Source organism: Larimichthys crocea, chromosome XVI, assembly GCF_000972845.2.
Source record: "Larimichthys crocea isolate SSNF chromosome XVI, L_crocea_2.0, whole genome shotgun sequence".
In the NCBI taxonomy this organism is placed as follows: domain Eukaryota; kingdom Metazoa; phylum Chordata; class Actinopteri; family Sciaenidae; genus Larimichthys; species Larimichthys crocea.
In genome coordinates this window covers 18,998,251-19,026,063 of record NC_040026.1, presented here as the reverse complement: position 1 = coordinate 19,026,063, position 27,813 = coordinate 18,998,251, and the positions used below count along the sequence as shown (strand labels likewise).

General features: G+C 42.3%; 1 protein-coding gene across 4 annotated transcripts in view; it reads right to left on the bottom strand.

Annotated features, from left to right (window-relative positions):
* The window catches only part of plce1 (phospholipase C, epsilon 1), a 75,122-nt gene that overhangs the window by 46,019 nt on the left and 1,290 nt on the right, over positions 1 to 27,813 (bottom strand). Inside the window, exons 2-6 of one of the 4 annotated variants that reach the window (XM_027289590.1) lie at positions 16,257 to 16,417; positions 16,016 to 16,116; positions 14,946 to 15,599; positions 14,414 to 14,827; positions 14,083 to 14,292 (exon numbers count right to left, since the gene is read on the bottom strand). In XM_027289590.1, coding sequence (XP_027145391.1) covers positions 14,083 to 14,292; positions 14,414 to 14,827; positions 14,946 to 15,554 — 1,233 coding nt within the window. In that variant the 5' untranslated portion in view covers positions 15,555 to 15,599; positions 16,016 to 16,116; positions 16,257 to 16,417. Of the gene's footprint in view, positions 1 to 14,082; positions 14,293 to 14,413; positions 14,828 to 14,945; positions 15,600 to 16,015; positions 16,418 to 20,371; positions 20,471 to 27,813 lie in introns of those variants that run through there. The other 3 variants (XM_027289592.1, XM_027289591.1, XM_027289593.1) reach the window with 3 other exon arrangements.

The window sequence follows — 27,813 nt, the reverse complement described above, 5'->3', positions numbered from 1 at the left end:
TCTCTGGCCGATTCGGCACCGTAAAACACATTAAAAGATAGAACTGGAGACTACAGCAGACATCCAAGTAGTGATCGAATGAAGCCAAGCGAGAGAGAAATGATCTCTGCATACCTCGGACGAGGACAGAATGGACAGAACATGAAAACTGAGAATTTAAATGTATTCGATTATCGCACAGAAAAAGCAGCAGAGTTTGTTGTTTTTGTCAGTAAGCCCCCGAAAGAAAAACCCCTCTTGTGTGACTCACTTCTTAGGTCAGACCCCTCCGCGCCTGAGTGGATTACGACGCTGATATTTCTAGGGCTTAGAGGCTCATGCTCTGAAAATGTCATGTGGGTGTCGTAAGTGTGCGTGGGTGTTTGGGAACCCCCAAACATTTTCAGGATAAACTTTTCACTGGGATTCCCAATAGCTGGAAGACTGGGACTGTAATCACGTTCCACATTCGCTTTGGACGTGAAAAAGGAGCCTAAATAGATACAAATCCAGTGGGGAAAACATTCAAATAATAATAATAAAATATATATTCTAGATTATATCTTGTGTAATTGATTTTAGCTCATAAAACCAATTACAACCTGCTATCCAAGATCAGGTTTAAGAATTCCATGCAGCATTTATTTAGCCGGTCCTAAAAAAGGAGTAAATGCACAGACACTTTTACTAGCTACTTTCTAGGTTTGTCCCTCTTTCCAGGTCACAGGAAATGGATCCTGAAATGACTTAAATTGGTGGAGATGGAAAGGAAGATGAAGGGAACGAGTGGGAGGAGGAAGAGGAAGAGAATTAAGGATAAAAAAGTATGAAATCGTTGGAAGGAAAAAAAAACCCAATTATATAAGAGATTGACGAGGTTTGCGGAAGGTTTGTCAAAACAGGAAGAGATACTTAACAGAGATAGAGCCGAAGAATGAAGGAGAGAGAGCAAAAGAGATGGAGGGGAAGAGGAGGTAAGAAGAGATGAAATAGGACAGTGCAGCAGGAAAGACAAAGGAGCGGCTGAGGAGAGAGAAACTCAGGGGAGCACAACAGAGGAAACGGAGAGGGGAGGCCAAGGGTGACTTGAACCATAATACCGTTGAATTTCACAAGGAGCTGTTTCACCAAAGATCCCAAAAGCTCCACCTCCCGAGCACTGCCTCACACCTTTAACGAGCTTAGTGCATTATTGTGTGTGTGTGTGTGTGTGTGTGTGTGTGTGTGTGCGAGACACAGAAGTCTAGAGCAGTGGAAAACTAAAAACGACTCAAACACACGCAGAGGTTTATCACGGGCATGCTGCAGCTGAGATAAGCAGCATTACAAAGACAAAAACAAGAAAAAGAAATGTACAGACACAGAAGGAAAACACTGCAGAGAACACACATCTACAGGAAAGGACTTAATAATCTAATTTGCAGAGTGAATAGAGAGTAGATGGGGAAGGGACACGTTGTGCTTGGTCACACTTTATTCACCACTTCGATGATGAGACTACGAGATAGATATTAGGCATCGTTATTACTGTATTTTGCAATAAGAAGAGTCACAGTGGGTGATTCTTAATAAGCTTGTACTAAAATACGGAGGATAAAAAAAGTGAGCTTGCAGGAAACATCTGTCTTTATCGAGTTTTATGCTCATAGTTTCGGGGATCAGGATAATATTGATAACATGTTGCTCACCAGCTGCACCAGCAGTTTTAGGAGATTGAAGACAATAAACTTGGTCCGGTTCATGCAGGAAAAGCTACACATTCTAATAATGAAGATACTGTTTTTGTTAACAGTCATGCAGGAACAAAACAATACCACAAACAGGGAGGGCTGAGGGAAGAAAGACAGCTATTTAATAAAGCTGTTCTTGCATATATTACCTATGCAGGCCACAGTGAAGAAATAATAATGAATTATTAGTCGAGCTGAGGCACCAAACGACTTATTGTGGGTTAAAGGACGAAGGATTCGTTGGAAGGCTCCTTGTCTCCTGAAATCTCTAAAAATGTAGCCGGTGAGTAACATGTTATCATAACTGATGGGGACAAAATATGATTTAGCTTTTGGCTCTAAGTGAGGCAGATTACAGGAAGGAGAAAGCAACTGAGAGAAGCCAGCGGATAGCAGGAGAAGTCTAACGGAGAAGAAATATGACAGAAGAGTTGGAGAGAGTTGGAAAAGAGAGGGGAGAGAAAAAAAAAAAAAAAAGTGGGGTCATTTCGAGGGCCAAAACAACCTGGAACCCATTACCCAGAGCACCCAGTGGGACCCCTCCACACCAGCACACTCCCCCGCTTACAGTTCTCATGATGTCATACTACAGCGAGCCGCTACACTTTCCTACATAACGGCGCACAGACCTGGTCAGACAGCCAAAGATAAGCCTGATGAATGTTTTTCGGCTCTTAAAAAGGTTCTGGACATAAGAATAGACATAAGGGTGCTGCATGCAGAGAAAAACAGTCAAAGAGGTTCGAAACTAATTTAAATAAAGTGCAAATAAATGTTTTTGCTTGAAAGTTGAAATTTTGGATTTGAAACAGAATAGAATTTCCTCTCTGCGTAATCATAACAAGACAAGTCGAAACCTCAGATCTGGATCTAAAAAGGCCTTTCTGCACGACTTCTTTTTTCCTGCTCGTCATGTCTTCTGAAGTTGACCTACAAATACAGAGCAGATAAGTTGAAACGTTTTCTGACAGCGCTCCGCTTTTAAACACTTGCCCCGCGCTCAGCACTCAAGCAAATCCCTTTCGCTGCAGCACTTGCAAAACTAAAATGTGCAAAATCTCAAAGTGTAGCCGCGAAGCACAATGAATGAAAAAGATGCTCGGAGCTCAGAAGTTTCCCCTCTAAGCGCAAAGCGAGAACTCGTAGTAAACAGTTTACTTACTGTAGCACAGAGAAAAAAAAAGGGCTGATATAAATTGAAGAGAAAGGAAGAAAAACCAACCAGCTCCAATCCCTCTTAGTCTGTGTACACTTACAGAAGTGAGAGAGGAGAGAGGTTTGAGCTAAAGTGAGCACGAGAGAGAGAGAGAGAGAGAGAGAGAGAGAGAGAGAGAGAGAGAGAGAGCTGCATCAATAGAGCAAGCCTAAAGGAGGAGAGATAAACTAAGAAGAGAGAAAGATGGAAAGGAAAAACACATGAGTCAGGGGAAAAGACAGAGAGCGACTCGGAGGTCTCTTCCTAACGCAGAGGGTACCCCCATATTAGGTTATGAGGCCAGTGGCCGATCACAACCCCCGGCAGCGAGGAGCGAGATTTTATCAGCCCTCTCTAAACACACAAAGACAGAGGGAGACACTGGTATACAAGATTTCAATTGATCTTCCTCTCTCTCTGGCGGCCTGTTCAGTGTGTAAACAGTGTCTTGACAAAACTCGAATAAGACTTCTTGTGTTTTGATTAGGTGCTATAACGCAGGACCAAAAAAAAATAAAAAATCGGCCCGTTATCGAAGCCAACATCAGTCGCGTTTGGCCTGATACAAAAATGTTTCCACCGAAGACGACCCATTCCAAGTGTGTTAAGTCAATCAAAGTTAGGAAGACAAAGTGGAGTTTACATCAAGAGAGAGTGCTCTATTAAGAATAACTTGTGGTCAGGAAATGCTGCAAATCTTTTCACACGGCGGCCTAATTAAACCACGCAGTAGCCCAGAGCAAAGTGTTTTAAGAATGCGGTGCAGTGTTGATACAAACCGGACTACGCAAAGTAAATGCAATAAGATTTGTGGGAATTTTTTCTGAATAAGTTACGACGTGTGAGGTGATGTGTTATTTGCTGAGCGAATATGGAACCCGAATATTTCCAGAGTTAAGAGGTTCGACTGTCACGCGACATCATGACATCAAGTGTTCCTCATAGCTAAAACTACAGATGAAGACTGAAAAATCAGAGAAAAAAAAGTGGACCACGATCAAGTGAAGCCTTAAATCTGAGCTCTCGTGTCAAAACACACGTCTCCATGGCAACAGAGGCACACTCGACACACTTGATGAAAAACATCATTGAAAAAGCTTGCAAGTGGACCTTGAGTTGGAATTGTCAAAACTGCAGAAAAACATTTAAAATTATTAAGTTCCTATTAAAAATTATAAATCATTAAAACATTACAGCATTCAAATACGGAGCAGAACAGAACGCTCCATACCCGTCCCCCTCCTGGGTAGTGTGATTAAGCCTAATTGAGCCCAAATCGCCTTTAAGGTGTCATAATGGCCAAAACAATATCCACGTTCCAGCTTGGCTTTTCAATGAGACAGATGACGCTGCGGGGCCGTTAAACCAATAGAGACTGAGGTACGGCCACTTTATCCTTGTTATTAGCTTTGCTCTGGTGAGCGTTTCTATGCCAACCTCTAATTAAAGATCAGCATGGCAGCTTTTCCCCAAAGGTAGCCCCAAGTACCTGCGGTTTATTGCCAACAACAACTATATTTTTATTATATGCATCAGCACACTTTCTGTTGACACATCAAACTGTACACTAAAATGTAATATGTTCTTTGATTATAGTTACATGGGTCAGCGCAAAATGTAAGCATGGAGATAATTGTAGCAAACATACATGATCGCCAGTTCTTGTTAATTATCTGTACCAGCCAATCGCGGTTTCTAAAAAATCTCAGTGAGGAAATTGCTCTCGTGAATGTAGGCGTCCGTCCAGCTGAAGTATCCTGGAACAAGGAGGCTGCCAGCTCCCAGCATGCTGCAGCGGAGCAGGCAATTTAGGAACAATTATAAAATCACACCACAGGTACAGAATGGGAAATAGTTAAAACAACAAAATTTAGAGCTATCGTATAACACACCTTCGCTGGAAGAAATTTGTCATTTTAAGCAAACGTTCAAATTAGATTGAAAACAAAAGGCCTCTGTAACGTCTTCTCTAATTGCAGTGCAACACATACACACATGATCGCAACACTAACAAGTCTAAATGAATACAGTATGTTCTATTGAATCTAACCTAATCAAGTGGGAAAATGAATCCGTTTCATGCTCAGCTGACATCAAAGTGGTCTTCACAACAAAGCCAACAGCTGGCCTGTCCACAGTCTTTGCTTTGCATTGCTTTGATCAATACTCAGCTAATCAGACCGGCCCTCCTGAGCCAGTAATGAGGGGTCAGATTCATGTATTACGCTACATACATTACATAAATTACCTTTAGAAGGCACAAAGTCCTGCAAATCAATATTAATCAGGATAATAATAAAGTATGATTGCTGCTGTCTTGTTCTGGGACTGTGACAGCCACTGAAGCAAACACCTGTTTGTTATCTCTCTCTTTCTCTAACACCTCGGTGTGGCTTATTATAAAGCAGAGCTCGGAGTACAGCATGACATTTGCAAGGCTGATACTTGAAGGATAATTCTAGAAAGCAGCAGACGCCATGATTTTTTTTTTAAAAAGTCTGCTGCCCTCTGTTGGACATGCAAAAGAAGACAAAGTCAAGTAAAATAAAATACTTTACTTTACATTCCTGCTTTAAATTGGCATTACTTGAATTAAGTGAGCTGAAATGATTAAAGAAGGAAATCAATATAAACTATTTTGATAAATAATTCATTTTTAAGATGTTTAATGAGATAAACTAATCAAGAAACTAATCCTTAGATTAACTGATGATGATGATGATGATGATGATGAATAAGAGCTATTAAAAACGAGTAAGTGCTTCAGTTATAAAATCTTGGAAAATAGTGGGAATAAAATAGGCAGGTGGCAACTTTAATTTGCTTGTTTCGTCTGACCAACATTTATTATTCAAAAGATATTTAATCTACGGTGACATAGAATATACAAATCTTTACATTTGAGGAGCTGGAGCCAGCAACTCTATAAGATCAGTTATTAGAATCACCATTAATCAACTTGTAGCCAATTAACTCATTGATAAGTTGTTGCACGACATGTTGCAATAACAAAAGGGTCGCATGGACAATTAGTCAAACATTGAACATCACACCCACGCACGACGAGCATTACGAACAAAGAGCAACACCAATTGTATTAACAGCTAATACAATTTGTGTTGCTCTTTGATCGTGCTAATAATTAACAAGTACCAAGAATGATTTGTCATGAAATCATGACTCAGCAGTCAAAAATACTCAGCAACCCAAGTTCATCTGCAGCTTCAAATATTCTCCACTAGATGGCACCAGAGGCTGACTTTTCATACGTCACTGCCCAGACAAGCTGAAATCGACACTCAAATTATTATATCAACATCTGTTACATTTTTATATCCCAAAAAGAAGCCAAACAGAAGTATCTTCAAAGTCATGCTTATCGATTCAAAGCTGTGCACTTTGATTAGATTACACTGAAAGATACTTCCTTAGTAAGTTATTGTCAGACACACTGCTGTGTCATTGCCTTCGGTGATGAATTTTTCACGCTGCTACACGAATAAAAAGCATCTACAACTATTACTGTACAGCATCCTGTAAGCTTGAGGCTTAAGCTGTATTTTGGCCAAATCCCCTCTGGTTGACCTCTAAAATTATGAGTCAAAGTGTTGGGAAGGGGAGGCGGCAGGCTATTTTTTAACATCAATTGTGTTATTCTTCGAGTGCGACAATAATAGCATGACCCCAAACTGCCTCGTGCTCTCATTTCTTTTTGGGAATATTCCACCCAAATCTTATTTTTGTCTAAATCAGGCCGGTAGGTGTTAGTTAATAAAAAATGTGATTACATCAGTAGGGGAGTGCAGAAACAGAATGACATATGTCGCAGACATGTAGTCAGACCGCTGTGAGCAGAGTTGCAGTGTCACATTTGGGTGATGAAACTGGGAGAGGTCAAAAGAACAGAAAGTGACTCACTGACAGGTAGATCAAGTGTGCGTGCTTGTTTACAAGATTGTATGTGGCCCTTATGGGAAATAGTCAATGTTGCGTATTTAAAAAATGACTGCATTTCCACAAAATACAGGCTGTGACATCGATCAGGAGTGTGTGCATGCCTTCTGCATTCACCTCAGGGGGTCAAAATTCTCCACTGCTTGTTTTTTGTGTGTGTGTTGGGACATGGGTCCTGACCTTCAGTTTAACAACCTCAGCTCTGTAGGGACATTTTCCAAGTTCCTGCCACAGCACAGTTTTCCCACAATATCATAGAGATGCGAGAAGCCTGAGCTAACACACACACACACACACGCGCACATTTTAACCCCACAAAGTGAAAAGACACCCACGTGCAGTTTTGACACCCTTCCGTCACCCCCACGAAAATAAACAGATGGACTGTGCTTAGACAAAAACAAGGGAGGCGCCCACATGCGCTCCTGTGCGGCGGATTCACGCAGATTCAGAGTCTCGCCCCATTGTCTCAATACTACCGTTATGAAAATCAGTACTCCTAACAAAAGGCATGCTAGATATTTAGTGTGCTATCCCTTTTCTGTGTAAACAGACATCTGACTAAAAACTTCTTAACACACATACACACACGATAATCTCTGGCTAAGCTGCAACACCCAGCTGGGCGCGAGAGTGGCCTGCTCGGCACATTCCTTTGTAGTGGCACAACACGCAGAGAGAGAGCATAAGGGTGATAGACACAAGGTTAAATGAGTGTGACATGCATATGGAGGGTAAGCTTGTGAGTGTGCGCGCGCGTGTGAAAGGATTCAATGAATCTCAATCCCTTCGATTGCCTCACTTTTTGGTAAAAAAAAATATGTATTTCTAAGGCGCGCCACTAGCTCATCTGGTAGAGCACGTGGCACGTATTAAGACCGAGACCTTACCGCAGCTCTGTGGGTTCCAGGCCGGCCCGGGCCCCTTTAGCTGAATGCCATCTGTCCTTTGTGGCTTTCCTGTCACTCTCATGATGTTCGTACTAGTTAGATATTATATAATTGGGGTTTGGGGTAAAGCTGAATGAGTGTCTGTGTATTGCTGTAGCTGAGAGCTCTGATTTGATGATTGAGCGTAATATAAGTACTTACCTGGAGCAAAATCAAGGATATTAACATGTTACTTAACTTTCTGCCCTTGTACAGACTACTAACTGGAGGAGATTCATAACTACTAATCACTGATTTAACCGGAACCTCTCACAGTTACCAAACTGGATGAAATGATCAGTATGTATGCTGAGTCACCAAACAAATGCCCAACAAGCGTCTTTGTAGCAATCATGACCCACGCTTTCCTCTGGTACATTCTGTACCGCCACAATGACACGGCGTAAAGTCGCTTGAATGATTAGTAACGTTGGCATGAAGATAAGCACAAAAAGTTTTTTTTTTGTTCATTCACATGCCTTGCAGATTACAAAACAGAAACAATAGTAGGTGTCCTGCACTACGCTGGCACGATGCAGCGTTGCTCAACTCTAGTTCACCTTGCAAAAATGTGCATGCAAGGCTCGGCCAATTTTCACAGCCACGCTTCATCTTTTTTTTTCTTTTGCCTTTATCATCCAAACTGTTTTTCCATGGTGTATTACAGTGTGCGAAGAAAGCAGTGAGTCTGGGTGAGAGCTCAGGTTCTGAGTTCGGTTGTAATGTGTGTGCACGCTGTAAGAAGCAAGAAGAGGCTCATTATGTGTCTTTCACAATCTGCATTTGACTTCAGGCTGTTCATTTTCCAATAACTCAAATTGTGATTGTAATTGTAATTTCATTCACCTCAGCATTTTTATTACCACACTATGTGTGTGTGTGTTTGTGCACATGAATTACAATCATCAATTACATCCATTTAATGGGGTTGTAACAAAAAGGTAAAAGAGTTTGCCGTCCATGCAAACATTACAGCATGTGTTTGTGTGCCTGTCTCTACATGCAAATATGACGCTCGCCGTCTGTGTGCCCTAACAAAGACAATCAATGAAATGTAACAATGCAGTGAATATCTTGAAACCGGATATTTGAAAGAGGCACTAATTGGTTACCAAGATGCGGTTGTGTTTGCAAGAGGTATTACCTTAACTCAAATAACCGGTCTGTAACCATATTGACCCAGTTTACAGGCAGGGACATTTAATTAGCAAATGGTTAAGAGGTTAAATGACAGTCGACAAACAGGAATGAGTTTAACAACAATCACCATATGTCACAGGCTGCATTTTAATCTTATTGTTTGGGGCAGCCTGATTAATATTCGCTCCACAGAAATAACCTAGTGCCAGAGCTGGATACGCTGCTGCTGTGTAGCACTACTAGTCACTAGATGGTTGTCAAATTTGTTCTAGAAATTAATTTTGAGTCATTCAAATGTGGAAGAAGCATTCTAAAGTTTAATTTTTACTATAATCCATCCATATTACTTCTGTCTGATGTGTCCTGGTTAAGGTCAACAAGGTAGATTTCAGTTAATCCATTCTTTAAAGTCTGTGTAAAGGCAATTCTGAGATTTCTTTCAAAATATATTAAATATGCTGAAAAATAGTTGCTGAAAACATTTGAAAAGACTTTGAACTATACATTACTAAAATGTGGCGGTCCTTAAACGGTGGCTCGATGACACGCTGAGGCCACCCTGAGCATACCCCCGCACCCCTACCAGAGAGATAGAGATTAATTCATCTGGCTCAGAGTGTTTCAAAGTTAGTCGTGTCATTTTCTGAACTCATCTGACACGTTTCAGTCGTTTCACGTCCCCTCAGTCCTGGAGCTGAGAATTGCCTTTCCTATTCTCCTGTTTTTCTTGTGTTGTCAGGATGTTAGGTTCTGCTTTGTAGCTTTTTCTTTTAGGGGTAGTTTTTTTTTTAAGCATTGTGTTTTTATTTCTACTCAGGGCTGCTTTGTTTGTTATTTTGGCCACGGCTCTCCCTGACGTTGCGTTTAAGCTTCCTCATCTGCTCATAAAAAACATCATCATATTGACTGCTCAGATTCTTCAGTTTTTCTTCTTCTTCTTCTAGTTTCACGTTACTCCCCTTTCCCCTAGATAAACGAGGCGGTGACAACCTCATTTAACACAGAAACTTCTTTAACAGACACAGTGCTGGAGGCTATCTTTGCTACTTAAACGTGAAAAACAATCCAATATTTGTACAAACTCAAACTGAAAGGGGAATGGAGATATTGTGTGCGTGTGTGTGGCTGTTACACCAACAGCAAAGCAGTCCCGTGGGAGATTGAGTAAGCAACACAGTTAAGTGTACGTGTATCCCTCCCTCTCTCTCTCTCTCTCTCTCTATCAGTCCACCCTTACAGGAAATTACAGGCAGGACTGGTGTTTTCTGTGAATCAAACAGGCGCCACTGGAAGTCATACTCATGAGAAGTAATGATAGATAACAGATAACCTCCCGTTTGATAAACATCTGAAAGTTTCAATGGCAGGATGGTGAGTGACAAACAAGAGTTATCAGAAATGTCAAACCACTGTGCATCATTATATTCCATGGAAACTTACTGTTAGCCACAATGGCAGAAACTGAAACTTACATTTTTTTTAGAATTTGATAGTTTCACAGTGGGAAGTGTTTCTGGCTGGAGCACCTCTAAAGCATGAATGGGCAGGTCTCCAGGATACAAGCCTGTGTATGTAAAATGACAACAATGCCCCATGGAGTATTTCAGTAAGAGATGTTTTGATGTACTTTCCCAGTGTAGATATTCCCGGATTTGAACTGGCAACATTTTGGCTTTAAATCCAGGACTCCAGTTATGACAAGACACAGTGAGGGAAACAGAAAAGCACAGAAGGTCCCGAGGGGGGAAGAATGTATTCCTGTGCCTTCTCGGTTATGGGAAGACCATTTATTTATGAGCATCCATCTCTCAGCCTTACTCCCACACAGCCTAAACTGCTTTGGTAAGTGGGCATGTACACGTCTGTGCCTGCATGTGCATGTGTGTGTGTGTGTGTGTGTGTGCAAGGCAAAAGGTGCACATGGTCACTTACCACTTAGCCTGATACCACTTAAATGAGTTAAATGAAAGGACGCAGCAGGGCTCTAATTGGTAGACTACACAGAGGCAAACAATAAAATGCTTCTGGCTTTGGAGACTGTTTGATCCTGACACCAGGTGTGTGTGTGTGTGTGTGTGTGTGTGTGTGTTTCACCGTTTAAAACATGCACAGAGTAATGAAACACTTATTTTCTGTTACATTTCTCTGACACTTTGTATTGGTCTCTCACTAAAGTTTTTGTATTCTCTCATCTGACCTACCCTGAAACTTTGAAATATTTTCATACATTTACATTTCATTTTTTCTGGATAATGCAAAACTCTTGTGAGAGTATTATAGTTTATTTTCCATTATCAACTTATATAAAACGGTTCAATTGAACTCTTGTGAGAGTATTATAGTTTATTTTCCATTATCAACTTATATAAAACGGTTCAATTGAACAAGTTCATGTCTTTGTCTAAACTTTCTTTTTGTTCTCTTTCTCTCTCACTCTCCATATTCTCTCTGCCCCCCCTCCACACACACACACCTTGTTTCTCACTTTTCCTCCATGGTAGATTTTCCTCTTTTTCCACTGTTAAAATCTCATTTTCTCCCTCTTTCTCTGCTAGTGTGTCACCCCGTCCCTTCCTCCCCCTCCTACTCCTCCCACCTCCCCTCGTTCCCCTTCTCTCTCCGTCTCCGCCGCTGTTACCCTGCTCCGATCCCTCCTTCATATAATCCTGTGTTCTTTGGCTCGCTTCATTTAGCTGAAGCAATAAACACACGGGGCCACGGGATACCTCCAGAAACCTCCTCAACATGATTACTGCAGAGTCAGACTTACATGCCACATATAGGGGGGAGGGAGGGGGGCTGTGTATGATAAAGTAGGTTGTGTGCGCCTTAAAGTCAGAGGGGAGTCGAGACTCACAGAAACAGAGTTTTGGGGTTCTGTTTGTTTGCTCTGTTTTTTGATGTGTGTTTGTATATGTGTATACTGTCTATTCTTACAATAATATGCTGTACTTAAACTAAAATGTCCTACTTCCATTGTTAAACAGAGCAAAGACGTTTCTTTGACTGCATGACTCACGTTCGTTTGCGATGGGATGTGGCCCTACTTTTTTTTCCATAGTTTTTGTTTTTTACGACCCCGATGACAACTCTCCTGCAGCTCGACTGTATTCACTGCCGTCCAGCGTTCTCAGAGTTTCTCCGGTGACCCCTTACAGGAGTAACTCAGATGGTGTTTTGACAAGAGAAGTGCTGGCGACTCCCCCCATTTTCAATAGGCTCATTATTAAAGCAGCTCTTGCCTGGACTTAACTCGGCCCGTATTTCTACGACCACAAAGGACTCATAAAAACACTTTGGCGAGCTCAGAAACCACACTGCCGAGTGTGTGTGTATGTTACGAGTGAGAAACTTTAGACAGTGCTTGGCTCTGTTGTGGCTACGCATGAACCCAAAAAGAAAAAAAAACACACAATTACATATCTATACATTATATACATTATGCACAGACATATACAGTACAGCTGTGCACATGATGTCAGAATCCCATCATTTAAAAGTAATACATACAAAAAATGTACAGTCATGCAGCACTACAAAAAAAAAAAAGCTCCAACTCCTTCAACAGCTGTGGGGACCTGATATGAATTTAAATTACTTTAGAGAAGTGAAGAAAGTCCAATTCTCACCTTTTTCTCCTGTGAACTTTTAAGATAAACCCAACGTGTTCTACGCTGCCAAAAGTCAGTAGGTGGCTGACACAGGCACAGTTGAAATGACAGTTTGCTGCAGTGAATGCAGTGACGCAGTGTTGACCTGCAGAACATCTGATATCTATCCAATAACTAGCCTATAAATATACAGTTTGTTACACTACAGAAGCAGCAAAAAGAAAAACTGAAATATATTTTGCATTAAAATGAAAATAAACTTCAGGTTCTGTGGTTGCGTGCATCTTCGAGGAACCTGGTTTCAGCTTCCGTGTGTTTGGAGTTTTTACAGGAAAAGGCTACGATACGATAACAAAAAACAACAGCAGAGCATCCTGTGCGATGCTGTCGATTCCTCGTCCTTTAAAAGATTTTCACTGTGTTTGAACGTCTCACGTTGAAAAGCACAACTCAAGACAGACATAATGCCTTCTATTGACATGTTAAATCGTGGCTGCCAAGGCTGCTCAAGTTGAACAACTCCTACAGGAGTTTCTTTTGCTTGGAAACTGGATAATAACACAGCAACGTCCCCGGGTTCTCTCACAGCCATTTTTTTTCCTCCTTCGTCCTACATCTCTCTCAAACTTTTCTCATTCTGTCTTGCTCATTTATCCTCTCTCAATTTCCATGGCTGTAACTTTAATGCAGATGCCAACTCTGCTCAGTCCATTTAAACACACACATACATACACACACACACACACACACACACAAGGTTCAGTCATTCAGTCTGTCAGTAATATGGGGAGCAGAACTAACAGAGAATAAATCATTTTTCCGCAGCAGGGGCCTACCCTGAACAAAGAGCCTGTGTGTATGTGTTTTTCGGGATGTGTGTGTGTGTTGGTCTATTAACATATTCCTCGGGCAAATTATTCGTCTTTCATGCATAACAGGCGTAACATTTCAACCCAAACACGGGCGAGTAAAAGCCAAGAACAATTCTTCTCCACTGAACCAATAATCAATCGAGTCATAAATACCCTTGTGCCATTGCAGCTATTAAAAAAATCACACTTTTCTTCTTGTGGCAGAGAAAAGCAAAAACCACATATGAACCAGACGCATTATCATCTGTGGAAATTCCACATCATGCTTCAGCTTTTACAGAACGAGCACACTATAGCTCGAGGCGAAATATCAGTCATGTAAGGCCATGAACACCATAAAGATTGAATAGTTCCCACTGCAGCATGTTTCCTAAACTCGTAAAAACGGCAACCGTAACAACGCTTGGCTTAGGGTGATTGTGGAAAACATGTTTAATTGTGCCGTTTCACACTGCGGACTTATTCGAAAATCCCTTCTGAGATGCACTGGTGCAGTTCTCCCTTAACAGGAGCGTGTTAACAGTAGCCTGGGTGCGAAAGATAAACTATGCAAGACCTGAGAACTCCACTGGACTGCTCCCCTGACTCTATGTTTACGACAACTTTTACAGCTCACCTGAGTGCTGTGTTTAAATCTATACACAGAGAGAGCCTGTGTATTCGCTCTCTTACCTGCCGTAGCTTAACTCCGACAAGACGTAGTATCTCCCTGCAGACTCTTAATTCTTCTCCCGCGCGGCGCGTTAAGATTGGCCATACGTCCTTCTTGCTGGGTCGCCACATCCTGCGATAAACAACCACCTCCCAGACCTCCTCCGAGATTCGTCCCGACGGCAGCGTCCTCACAATCGCTCTGGTTCCAGTACACACCGACTTGGTCACCTTGTGGAAAGTGGGAATGTATTTGAACGTGTCTGATTTTATAGAAGTGTTGTATGAATTATGAACACAAACATGTTGAAGATATCAACTGGACACATTTGTGACTCTTAAATGTAAATACCTTTTGATTATTCTTGAAGAAACGCCTCACCAGAACAGTGGACCGCTCTTTACGGTTCCTAATAAACTCGGTGTTATCCGAGAGACCCTCTCCATCGCCCTCTTCACTGCTGCTGCTGCCCCCGCTGCAATATCTGGCAACGCCCGAGGACGACCTCTCGTCGTGCCCCCGCGTTGTTGTCATGGTGTCTAGCGATGCCCGTCGTAGGAACATTTTCTCCAAGGAGAATTTGTCAAGCCTGGGCCTTCGGTTGAGCCTCTCCAAACTCGAGTAGCCATCTTTGAGGTGGTGCCTGTGGATGTGTCCATTTTGGTGATGCTGCCGGTGGTTGGGGAGGGGAGAGTTACAGGGGGACGACACCAAAGAGCCCGGTTCGCTGGATGGGCTGGACCGAGATGAGAGGCAGGCTGATGTCTAGAGGCAGAAAACACAGCAAATTGTTTCTGCGTAGGCATTTTAAAAGCACATAACACAGCACTGATGTAGCAGTTAAACATATACAAAATGCATGTACAACTTCTGACTCTATTACCTTGTGGAAAGCCAGCATGGACACAGGCAGGCTGCTGCGACGGACGTGTCGCCGGGTTGGCTGAGAGGGGATGGAGCTAAGGCGAGGACTGTGAACTGAGCCGGGGCTGGATCTGGGTGTATGGCAACAGTAGATGTTTGGACTCACGTAAAGGCTCGACATGGTGCAGGAGCAGCGGGTGCTGCCAGTTCTGTTTCTGCCAGTGTCCACACCCTCTCCTGAGGTGTCCAGCTGGCAAGGAGAGCCTTCTGAACTTTCCCCAGGTATCGGAGTAACCGGGTTAGCTATTCCTTCAATACTCTTGCCAGCCGACGGCTCCGGATAAAGTTTCTCTTCTGCATTCAGGATCTTTGAGCCGCAATCCAAACAGTCGTATTCCTCATCCAAAATTGTGCCTTTCCCGCTGTCACAAGATAACTTCCTGTAAAAGAGGAGGGGCGGGCTGCTCCGCTCTTTTGAGTGCCACAATTGGTCAGCGTATCGCTGTGCTTCCTGGCAGTTATTTGCATGTCTGGCTTCCCTGCTGGATCTGCTGCCAGTGGATGGAGGCGAAGCGCGCCGAGCCAGTACTGCAGCCACGACCTGTGTCTGATTTTCTTCAGTAGCCATCGCGTCTCCCTGGGGCGTGCTGATTTATCTTCTGTTTCGCTGCAGCTTTGAGGATAATTGATGAGAGTTAAGCAGGAGAAATCTAAACCTAACAGCATTTAAAATGATCTTCAGACTGGCTCGGGTCTTTAATTTATATATCTGAAGTCCTTCCTTCACAATTAGTAGCTCCGTAAGCGCAGCAGGAGGAAATGAAATTTGCAGAGGAAATGAAATTTGCAGACTTCAAAACCTATATATTGTGCAAGGTGACAGCTTTCTCGTGTTTACAACTCAGCTGGTCTAGACGACTAAAGTCCACTTTCCCCTGAATGGAGCTTCTCTACCAGATACTCATTAAAATCTGTTTTAGCTGGAGGAGGGTGGAGCACATTTCTCTGTTTGCAGCTTCCCCTTCTCGCTGATTGATACAAGTGCAGCATTAATCATTAATAACCCATCATCTGCATCAAAATACTTACTTAGATGATGAGGGAGATCCACTTCAGGTCATGCTACATAACAGACCCAAACTTCTTCTTCTTTTTCAATCTTAGTGAGCCACCATGATCATGGGCCTGTGCTAGGGGGGGAAAAAACAACAGCTTCCAGCTTCCAGCGACCTCTTGAATGACTAAGACAACACGTCCATACAATGTGTGCTCTGTGTGTGTTTTTGTGTGCGTGTGTTGTGGAAACAGCAGCTTGTGCAGCTGTACAAACCGCCAGATAGAGAACCCACGGAGGTGACCCTGGAGGACCGTGGAATTTCCTTGATAGTACGGTTTGCAGTCACTGCTTACAAGGCCATGAGTGTGCCTGTGGGCGCTGGCTCTGTCTGGTCCTGACATGTATCTGTGGCGTAGTTATCCGCTTGCAGGCCCCTGAGAAAGACAAAGGGAGAGAGAGAAAGACAGAACACAGACACATCAATCATTGTTACCTTGTTTTCAAGGGTATCTTAAAAGATCTTTAATTTATAATAAAACACATGTTCAACTCTCACATCATTAAATCATATTAAGGGGATAAGGTGAGAGCTAGAACATTCAGGACAGAGTAATTGAAACATAAAAAAAAAAACACACATTTTGCCGACATTAAAAGATTCCAACTTTCTCTCATTTCCTTCCGCGCTCGCTTCTTTCATCACATCAGCTTTTCTTATCTGTAACTATTCAACTAAAATCACTGCGCAGAGCGTGAGCCATTGTGACCGAAACAACTGAAAAAACAAATACCGAATTTAAGCGGCAAGGAACCAACCCTTCAAAAAAACTCAAGAATAAAACTACACACACAGAACACTTCTCACCAGTTCCTGAGATGGTGTACGAGGTGCAGGATGTTTTTTAGTCCTCGGCGAAGTTAAAATAAATGTGTGTGTTTGGACTATCACCGCCGAGAGGTTGACTCGAATTCTTCAACAGTGTTGTGTCTTGGATCGACTCCATGGGAAAAGCCTCAAGTCCGATCGTCACCACACCAGCGAAGAACCGATAATTAACAGTCAGACCACATGGCATGTTAACACAGTGCGGTCTAAAAATTAGATCCTGCGTAAAAACCTACATTTTCTGGAGAATAAGAAAAAGCGCGCTGGCTCAGAGCGATGCAACCGATATCTTAAAATGTCAGTTTAAATGTTGGTTCTCTATGATGTGATGTGAATGTAAAAAAAAAAAAAACACGTCAGAGCATTAACTTAATAACTTAACCGGGAACTTTTGTTGCATGTCCTTCTGCTTCTCTTCTCTTTCTAACTGCTACGAATAAACCCACAAAAGGCACAACAAACAACTCAGACAACCTTAGATTCAAATAAGTTGTGGATCTCACGGACGTCTGTGCAACTAAAACTTTCACTATAATGGCACCAAGGTTTACGATTCCCATTTTTTATATTATCCAGCAGCCTCGACTTGAAACGCGAGACCCTTCTTCTGTAATGAAAGCACACACTGTTAAGAAGAAGCAATTTATGCAAACTCGGTAGGATGCCAGCCGAACAGTCCCGTTTTCAGTAGCTGGCTTTCATCGCACAGCTCTACAATAAATCGGAAATGTTGTCTCTAATCCAATATCTCGGAGAGAAAAAAAAAAAATCACTTCACTTACTCTGTCTATATCAGTCCAGCACTCTGCTAGATGTATAAATCAGAGCTGGGCAGAGACTTATGCACCCTGCTTGCATGAAATACATCAATAACGGACACACTCGCCCGCAACATGCACGCATACTAATTGTGTGGTTCTGGTATTGTCACGGTGGCCAGCGATGAATAAATCCCCAAAAAACTAGTGCCCGAAACCTCATAATTAAAGTGACTGCAGTACTTAAATCCACTGCCAAGATGCGTGGGCCACAGCCGGAATGTGGGATCGACCCAAAGAGGGAGGACAGCTACACATTTTGTGTGTGTGTGTGTGTGTGTGTGCGTGTGTGTGTGTCAGGCGGGGAACACAAACAGGGAGGAAAGAGTTCACACACACACACACACACATATATATCAAGGTGTCTGTCGGGTGTCTGCAGCCTCTTTTCAAGACCCTGTGCTACATTCACACAGACAGAACTTCGGCCAGAGGGATGAAACCGAGAGAGAAAGAGCTCCATTCATTAGAAAACAGTGACATCTAAGCTTCATATTTGCATCTCAGGCTCACTGATGATTGATAGCTCATAAAAGATAACCTTCGATGATGATGGGGGGAATTTAATCGATGCTCTTATTGGTCAATGCCAGGACAACTGCACTATGAATCGACTGACTCCGAGCACTACACCACAGGCAATCGTTACTGTTTTACTGGGGGCGCTTAGACAGTTTTAAAAGGATTAGCCACTCCTGTAGTAATAAATAGGAGACGTGCCAAGATTCTGAATTTCCCAGAAACGAATAAACGTCCTAGTAAAAAAGGAAGTTTTGGAGGACGCCAGTGAAGGTGGTCACATGAAGTATTTATTCAAAATGTGCTTTAATAATCAATAGGATGCAGCTAATGAAAAACCTGAATTTGCATCGAATGGAAAACGGTTTTACCACTTTTTTTTTTTTTTTGTAGCACCGACGCGGCAAAATAAAGCCGATGGAAACTGAGTTTGTGGCCTTTCGTTAAATGGATTTGGGAAGTCAGGTTTGGTGATCATGGGATGTCCAAAATATTAACCTATAATAAACCAACGGCATGTTAAAATATTTAATTTACCCTGCACGGTGTCAGCGACGTTTACCTTATATATTGAAATATAATAATACCAAAACATTTAGTATGTCAAAGAATATCAGCTACTACAGCTTCCAAGGTAAATAATGGATTTCAATGTGTCAGTTGCACAACACACCTCTGCCTGGAGCTACACAGGCCACAGACTGAGAGACTTTTGACCCAGTCGAGTTCAATTTGTCAAACAGAATCACACAGACGCGATCATTGTGAAATAACAGGCTGAGATACTGAAGAGGTTTTCTAAGATTTCATCTTTCTGAATAACTGCGGTTAGGATTTCCAACAAATTTCCAAATGAGTTATCAGCAGGCGTGTCGGATTACATTTCTTTTAGTAGTCTGTTCTTCACTACGGTTAGAGAGCCCACTCCGATCCATAACAGGAAGATCCTCATCTGCATGTGTCAAGAAGTCGACGAACAGGTCCAACCAGATCCAAAGTGTCAACATGAGAATATCTCTGCACCAGCGCCCCGTCATTCCTGCTAGATGTGTGTTTTTTGGCATCAACTCAAACTGTTTCCACTTTAGTTTATATTGAAATTAAGAGCAAATACTATAATATAATAATACTCCACCTTCCTGTCAACCTGTGTGCACATGCCTATGGTATATTCCCAGTCGCCTGAAATAACAAATTAAGTTTAGTACGCGTGAATTACTACAATTTGGGTGAACCGTGCGAAATAAAAGCGCAGCAGAGTTAATTGTGCAGCAGAAAAAGTTAATTAAAATCAGAAAAGCATACATTTCCTATTTGGAAACCATCTGTGTTCATCGTCTGCTGCTGCTGCTGCTTCAGGTGATGTTGTGGTTGTACAGATGTTAAGCTGTCAAGGCTCATGTCATTTGAGGACACGGACTGACACGACACATGTTAGGGCGTGAACCTGTCCAATTACAAGGAGGTCAGGAGGGCGGTACCAGCGTAACACTTTGATTACCCCCCGAGACGAGAAGTTGCATACTGTAGCTTTAAATCCTGAAGCTATGTGCCCGAGGGCATGATAGACAGCTGTGCTTGCCATCAAAGCTAATTTAAAAACGCTCTGAAATTAGTAACAGGATAGCATTTCCACACTGCGGTCGCTCAAAATGGAAGCGTGAGGACTCAGAGTGAGGTTTGATATAGACGTGCTGCAGCAGTTCATTTAGTGGTTATCCTTATGACTGTGTTTAGACTTAAAATTAAGTCTAAATACTGCTGGTAATCAAAGAATAATTAAATCTCTGCAGTTCATTCCTTTAACATAATCTCTAGCAGCCCGTCAACACAGAGAAATAAAATCCATATACTCTGAAGGTGTGGCACGGTATGATAAACCTCTTGTTATCAGCTGAACTGTGACCCTGGGCTGGGAAAGCGTGCCCTTCCAGGCTAAATCTCAGCCTCGGGCCAAAAAAACCCAGACAGGCAGACACACAAACACAGCGAACACGGGGAAACCAGGTCACACAGAGTGAGAAGTGCACTGACCAAGAAAACCCTGAATCGCTTCTACTTCACTTGATGTATTATGTTCAATATAATCCGGCTCACACCGGTATTATTTTCCTAGAAAGTATATCAAATGGTATTAAAAAAAAAGTATAACTGAAAATACTTACATTCATGTAAGCGACAAGCCTTGTAAAAAAAAGTTTGGTAAACCAAAACACTCCAGGTTTTCCAGGTGATTCAGGAATCCCGCTCACTGCCTTGCTGTCAACAGACAGACAGAGTGAAAGAGTGTGTGTGTGTTTGTGTGTCTGTGTATGTGTGTGTGAGGGAGGCTAACACGAGGGATGGGCCGTCCACAGACATAGTGTGCAAGTTCAGGAGCCAATCAGAGTGTGTTTTTATAGTTTGTGCATAATTTGTTGACATAAGTTGTTTTACCTTCGACAGTCATCTGACGAGTCAGTTACAACATAAAGCCTGTAGCTATTTTTTGTTATGAAATATGTGCGGATGGTTTCCTGACCTTAATATGATACTGTATATCTATGTCGGTATAAATAAAGTGGTGATTCTCTATATTAAGCATCATTGTGTAACTTTTCCACCACGCACGGGGGAAATGCCGACCTGGTGTCGTGCCAGAACTGGAGCCGGGGAAGTGCCTCTATGGATTGATGAGGTTAAATAGGGCATTGACGGAGAGGGCTGCAGGACAAGAGTAAATCTGGGACTGGATCCCACCAGAGACGGGTCTGTGACGTCGTGGTCGTGACACTGTTTAGGTCGCGGCTTCATACCTCACAGAAGATCGGGACTCTGACTTTGAGATTAAACCAGTCGGCACCAGTCCACAGTCAACGTTTCTGATGTTTCTGAAACGCAAAGCGGTGTTACTGCTGTCATGACACCGAGCTGGGCTTCTTGCTGTTGGACTAGTCAGTAATATTATCTGTTAGCGAAGTTGTCGACTCGGTAGTTTTTGATCAGAATTAATGTATTCATAACAAATACACGTGTATAACAGTGGTATTACGCACAGAAAAACACATTTGAGGTGTTGCTGTCTGATGAGAATACCACTCTGAAATATGTACGGAAAATATTACAAAGTCGTATCATACAATTTTGTAATATTCACCACCAGTGTAGAACGGTTGTCTGCCCGTCTGTCTTTAAGAGAGAACTGTTGGGTACTCTCCACAGTAACGTCCAACCTTATCCGTGCTGCAATAAAGTGTAACACATGTCGATGAAAGCAGAAGAGGATGACCTCAGCACTTTCTGACAGTCCTGATGAAACTGGATATAATCAGAATCAGATGCTTAACAACAGAACTGTGTATATTTGTTTGTATTTTAGAGTGCGTGTCAGTTGTTCCCTCATTTATCTCTTAAAAGGTTATTTCCAAACCCGCCATACATCTCAAACTGAAAACACGATGTACAGTCTAATTTGTTTTGGAGCAAAACCTCTTAGTCACGCCATGTAATACTAATTTTGCTTTCACACACGGGACATGTTAGTCCAACGTGGTGCACTGTTAACATTCACACACTGGAGCCAGGTCCGTGCGTCCGTGAAGTCTCAAGTTTTACTGAGATTTAGGGCATTTCACAGCCATGATGACATGCAAGTAGACTGGCAAAACTCCTGACTACAGACGCAGCGATATAATCACACTAAGCAGTGAATTCAAATAGGACAGATACCCCAAAGTGGGTGTACATCTCACTTTATTTCAATGGATGTATAAGTAGGAAATTTTATTGATACCAATACCATTATCCTTATCGATTTGCTTACTGATTCCTGATCAGTTTTCTGCTTTTCTGTTTGCTCTGTTGTTTAACCTTTGTTTAATTTCAAACCGGTTAGCCTGACAGTTACCGGTAGCAACAATCACCATCATCCAAAATGAATAAAAATATTTGTACAGCTTTAAGAACTTTCTAAGCAAACGGTAGATCAAGCTTCAAGGTTTTTCAAAAGTGATCCGACACAGCTCCGAAATGGGCCACTGTTGTTGGACCACTTTTACAAAAAAACAATGAATTTAAACACTAACTCGCCTTGTGTGCAATAGACTTTTTGTCTCATACAACTATTTGTTTTAATGAGGTTTTGTCTCAGGACTGGAACGGTTCGTGAACTCCCGTCCTAAATCATTGTTTATCCCATTAACGGGATGAGGGGGGGGCTTCGCTTGCACATGAAAGACTTTTTTTCTAATGTTCATTCATGAGGGATTATTTCACAACTCATCCAAACGATGACTCACGGCCTGGTATGCGATCAGGTCCAACGACTTCACAAAAGGAGCTCGGGAGAGCAAAAAGCCCAATCAGCGAGATAGAAAGCGTCGCCGTGAATTACTGGAAATAACCATTCTTTCTTTGATAGTTCACAGCCAGCGGGTGAGGAAAGATAGTACACGATGTGGAAAAGTGTAAAAGTGTTAAATGAGAGCTGGACTCAAAGCGAGCTGCCGCTTATTCTCCGGGGCCTCTGAAATACTAAATACGTCTTCACACTAAAGACTCAGCACTGGATCTTTAGCCTTCCAGCAGCATAATAATCAGGTCAGGGAGAGAAGGAATCCCCCTTTTTTTGTGTAGGGGCCACAGGGGAGAAAAAAAGGCACGCCATGCGAGTACAATAGAGTGACACTCCAACTGATGTCACCCAACTGCAGTGGAAACACAGATGAATTATCCTTTCGAAGACTTTGGTGACGCCAAAATGATGAATCAGGAAAGAAAGCGCTTAAATCTTTCTTCGCGCGGGACATGTTTTGACCTCTGTGTTCCTTTTCGTAGGCAAAAGAAGGAGAAAGAAGGGAAAAAAACAATCCCGCAGAGTGAATATTAAACGAATATTAAACTTTATCAGTCTGGATCCAACAGCCAAAAGTGCTGCATTGGCGAATATATAAATATATATAAAACTATATATGAGAGTTACAGTGAAGATCAATAAAGTGACTGTACTTTTTTGATCTTTTATGATGAGGTTTCCAAACCACAGTACGAATGGAACAGCTTTGTGCGCACTAAACAAGACTGTGAAGCAGGTTTTGTTTAAGGTAGACACTCAATGTTGTGGAACTGTGATGGAAATCAAAACGTGGTACAGAGCCATCTCTAAGATCCAGTAACACAAAATCCTGCACAGCAAATCTTCAGCATGCAAAGAACCCCCCCTCCTTTCTTTTAAAATACAGGGGGGTGGTCAGAGAAGAAAAGGCACATTATATGACTACAATAGATGTGCATTCCTTAAACTGGTTGCAGTTAAAAAGAAACTGATGAATGGTACCGTGCGGTGCAAAGACCTCATAAAGGGAGAGATGAGAGCATCTGGAATGATGTAAAAAATAAAAAAAAATCTTATGTGTTTTAGAATATAAGAAGATCCACTGATAAAAACTGAAGTCATGTGAATCTTTATGATTACAACATGTGTCACTTCTCAAACAAGCATGTGGCTGTGAACTGAATCGTATGTGCTATGGCACCTCCAACATCCACTTGAGGCTTTCTACAGAACGAGTCAGTCTCCATAAGTCCCCATGTTCAAATGTCCAACTTCACAGCAGAAATAAACATGTTTACAGCCTGGTACAAAAAGCAGTCTTGGCTGCTAATTTGTTTAGTTGCCTCAGGTCCACCGAAGATTGACGATCTTTAGATTAGCCAGAAGGTGGAACATGGTGGCGGCCAGCGCCACAGATTTTGAGTTTCAAGTAGTGTAGTGGGTTAAGCGGCCGCCCCGTGTGTGGAGGCTATAGTCCTCACTGCAGATGGCCCCGTTTCGAATCCCGCATCGGACGGCCATTCACTGCGTGTCATTCCCCCTCTCTCTGCTTCCTGTCTATCTTCAGCTGTCCTATCATTAAAAGCATAAAAAGGCCAAAAAAAAAAAAATCTTCAAAATGGCTCTTTGGAAACCTACGGGTGACGTCACAGATACACCATCAGTTTTTTAATTTGTCAGTGGTTTTTCAACCCAACCCTGAACCACCGCAGCCCTGCTAATGCACTAATCTTTAAAGGAGGTATAACCATCAGACATTAAAAGCAAATATTAGGTGCATTTCTCTTGGTTACACATGGGTGTCAACCATCCACAGCAAACTTCTAATAGCAAAAGATTAGATAAAAGATCTAATAAAACTATATAAGCCTCTTAACTTTGAATTTTTACAATGGGAACATCTTAATAGATCCAACTGTATTTAAGTCTGAGCAAACTCAAAGGGCTTGAAATGGCCCAAACCCAGCAGGGTCGAACCGAGCCAGCTTTGGGCAGCTCAAGTGGTTAAGAACTGATGGAAAACTGCTTTCCATCTGCTGGCCTGTAAATTTCAGGGCAGAAAACTTGAGCTGGATGGAATCTGTACTTAATCCATAACCAGATACACAGGATGGCATCCCCCCTTATTAGGAGAATTTAAAGCATGCATTATCCTCCACTTGAAGGGAGTCGTATTATTATTATTATATTTTCGGGTTGGGATCCAAAATGAGTCACATGCCAGTTTCTGGTGGGTCGCCACATAACAAGAGTGCTGGTTATGTTTATATTAGTCATGGTCACATAATGAGGCCAAACTGGCATGGTTTTTATTAGATTAATAAGTTTGAGCGGCCTAATTTCGGCCTCCTGGACCGCATGCTGTTGTTTTTTTATAATAAAGACTGACAAGTTGATTCATCGGAAGAGGCGTTGTGAGAGTACAGGCTGATCTGGGGCTAACGGGCTGAAACATCTCTTGGATTCATAAAAGGTTTGATCGGACCAGGAGAGCTAATTAATCCTGAAACAACTACCTGGGACACACCGGGGGAGGAATATGGAGTAATTACCATGGAGACAAACAGGATGAAACATCAACCTGCAATCCTTTGCAGGTTACCTTTCAGCTTCTAACGCAGTCTGCCAGTAATAAAGCGAGAGGCTGGTTACACTGGGAACTTTCTGCTGCAAACAGAACAGACTTTTCATGCGAGGGACCTGGAGAACATATGGCTTTGATTAGAGGGCAGGGCAGACAGAAATTTCAGTGGAAACTGCACAGAGAGAGAGAGAGGCTCTGTATTTCTATGTGTGTGTGTGTGTGCATTAATGTAACAACAGCAGGAGAGGGCTGACTCAAGAAGAGGTGACTGTATTTTCACGGCGGCGTGTATGTGTGTGTGTGTGTGTGTGCTTGTTAACAAAGAGAAAGAAAAAAGGATGACTCAGACGGAGGAGACTGTTGAACTTGAATGAAATGAACGCCAGCATTTGTGTCTGTGTGCATCTATAACAACAGAAAGAGTTCAGGTATGACACTTTACATACTGTATGGGGCTAAATATTCGCCATGAACCCGTGGCCAGATGTTCTTCTTCGTCTTTTACACATTCAGACATCTTTGTTGCTGTTGATTCGAATCGGACAAAACAGCTCTGTGAAGTCTACTCTGTGCAATCGAAAAGATTTTGAAGATTATGGAAGCATATGGCAATCACAAAAACATATGCCTCAGCCTAATCAAAAAATAAAAATAAAAAAAAAAGAGGAAGCTTCTTTGAATCGCTATTTCGCAAGCCAGACGCATACTTTATGGGAAAGAATATCATAGTCTAGTCAATAAAATCTGCCAGGATAGCACCCGGCCACTCACTGTCTATGTCACTCGACCACCGACGACTCAACAACACAAACAAAAAGGAAGCTTCTTTGTAGTGTCATATTGCAGCACGAAGTTATAGTTTGGTACATGAAATAAACCATGTTTGATCCACGAACCACATAACCGTGGAGCGGCGAGATCAGCAGTAAACAACGCAAACGGAAAAAAACTCCATGTGGCACCTTTCATTTCCAAACGCAGGTAAACAAACTGCAGCAGTAGCTTGATAAAAATGTGGCCAAAGTGGGGCGGTCGGTAGCGTAGTGGGTTAAGCGGCCGCCCCGTGTGTGGAGGCTACAGTCCTCGCTGCAGCTGGTCCCGGTTCTAATCCCGGATCTGACGGCTAATTTACTGCGTGTCACTCCCCCTCTCTCTGCTTCCTGTCTATCTTCAGCTGTACTATCAATAAAGGCATAAAAGGCCAAAAAATAATCTCTAAAAACAAAATGCTGTCACACAAAAACTTCTCAGCGACGTCTTCGGCTCTGTTTCAAGAGTATTGAATTTGTGGGGATATAAAGATTATGAAAGCATACGGCAATCACAGAACATACGCCTCAGCCTGACTACAATCAAAATGTCATTAAAAGTATCCATTCAATGGTTGTTGCCAGAAGTCAAAGTAAGTTCATATGAGTCTAGTTCAAGGAAATCTGGTTTCAACACCGACCAGACTCTGTTGCGTGGGAACTGGCTTTTACATACACGGATGATTACATACAGTAATTGTTTCATTCAATGTTTTTCCCCTTTTTGTCTTGTTCTCTCCTGTTCACACATGTTGTCTGTAGTCAAGACTGCAGGAAGTTCATATGGATATATTACTGCGAAGCTGCGAAACTAGCTATGGTGGAAAACTGATAACAGCAGTTCAGGGAGATTTATTTGTCTCCACAAGTATGCAAATTTAGTGACACAGCAGCTCCAGCCTGGAGTGGCTGAAAGCAAAACACGACTACAGCTCCACCGCGGGACACATTCCTGCCACCGTTTTCACGCTTATTGACAGAGGGTGGAGGTAAAACTCAGGTAGGCAGTGCACCGGTAAAAGGCAGGGAAGGAGAGACGTGCTAAGAGAACACGGACGTCAACAAAGCAGGATTAAAAATCCAAGAACTGTTTTGTTTTGTTGATATTTAGGCTGTATTCAATAAGTCAGATGGTTATATGGAAGTGTGTGAGCGTGAATTTCCCCCGATTCGTCACTGCTGCCTCTCTTCTATTCACTGTCAATGTCACTCGACCACCGGCCGCCTCCGCCTCCCTCTCAAAAAAACACACACAAACCAAAGCCGGCTTTCTTTGTGTCGTTATTTTGCAGCATAGACTGCAAGCCGGACACTAAACTGCTAGTTGAGTACACAAAATCGTCATCCCAGTCCGTGAAATCCGCCTGGATAGCACCAGATTTTCGGTGATATTTCAAGGCCAACTGTGGAGCAAGCACGATAAGCGGACCTTAATGTGAACTGAATTTCACAGGTAATTAAAGTGCAGCAGCAGCTTGATGAACGCGTGGCAAAAAAAATGAATGAATTCCACGATTGCTGCGTGTTTAGAGAGTAAAGGTCAAAGGTCAGTTATAGTCACAGTTAACACTCTTTCCAAAAACCAGACGTCTGAAAAACTGTGACGTCGTCAAGGGAAAAGTCTGGAGATGTCCAAGGGCACTCGGACATCGCAGTCATCCGCCACGGTGTTTTGTTTCTATGGTGCAACGTTTATACGAGTAAAAATACGATTATATAATTTATTTCACAAGACAAAGGATGTGTAAAATCACATGTTTGTACAAAGGGAAAGAAGGAAACTGAGAATATCTCATGACCTTGGGGAGGATTACATACTGTTTTGGTGAGCGGTGAACTGAGCTTGGTTGCCAGTAGATTGTAGTCGCTGCTGTTTCACTGTAAGTGACAGAGACACTCTGG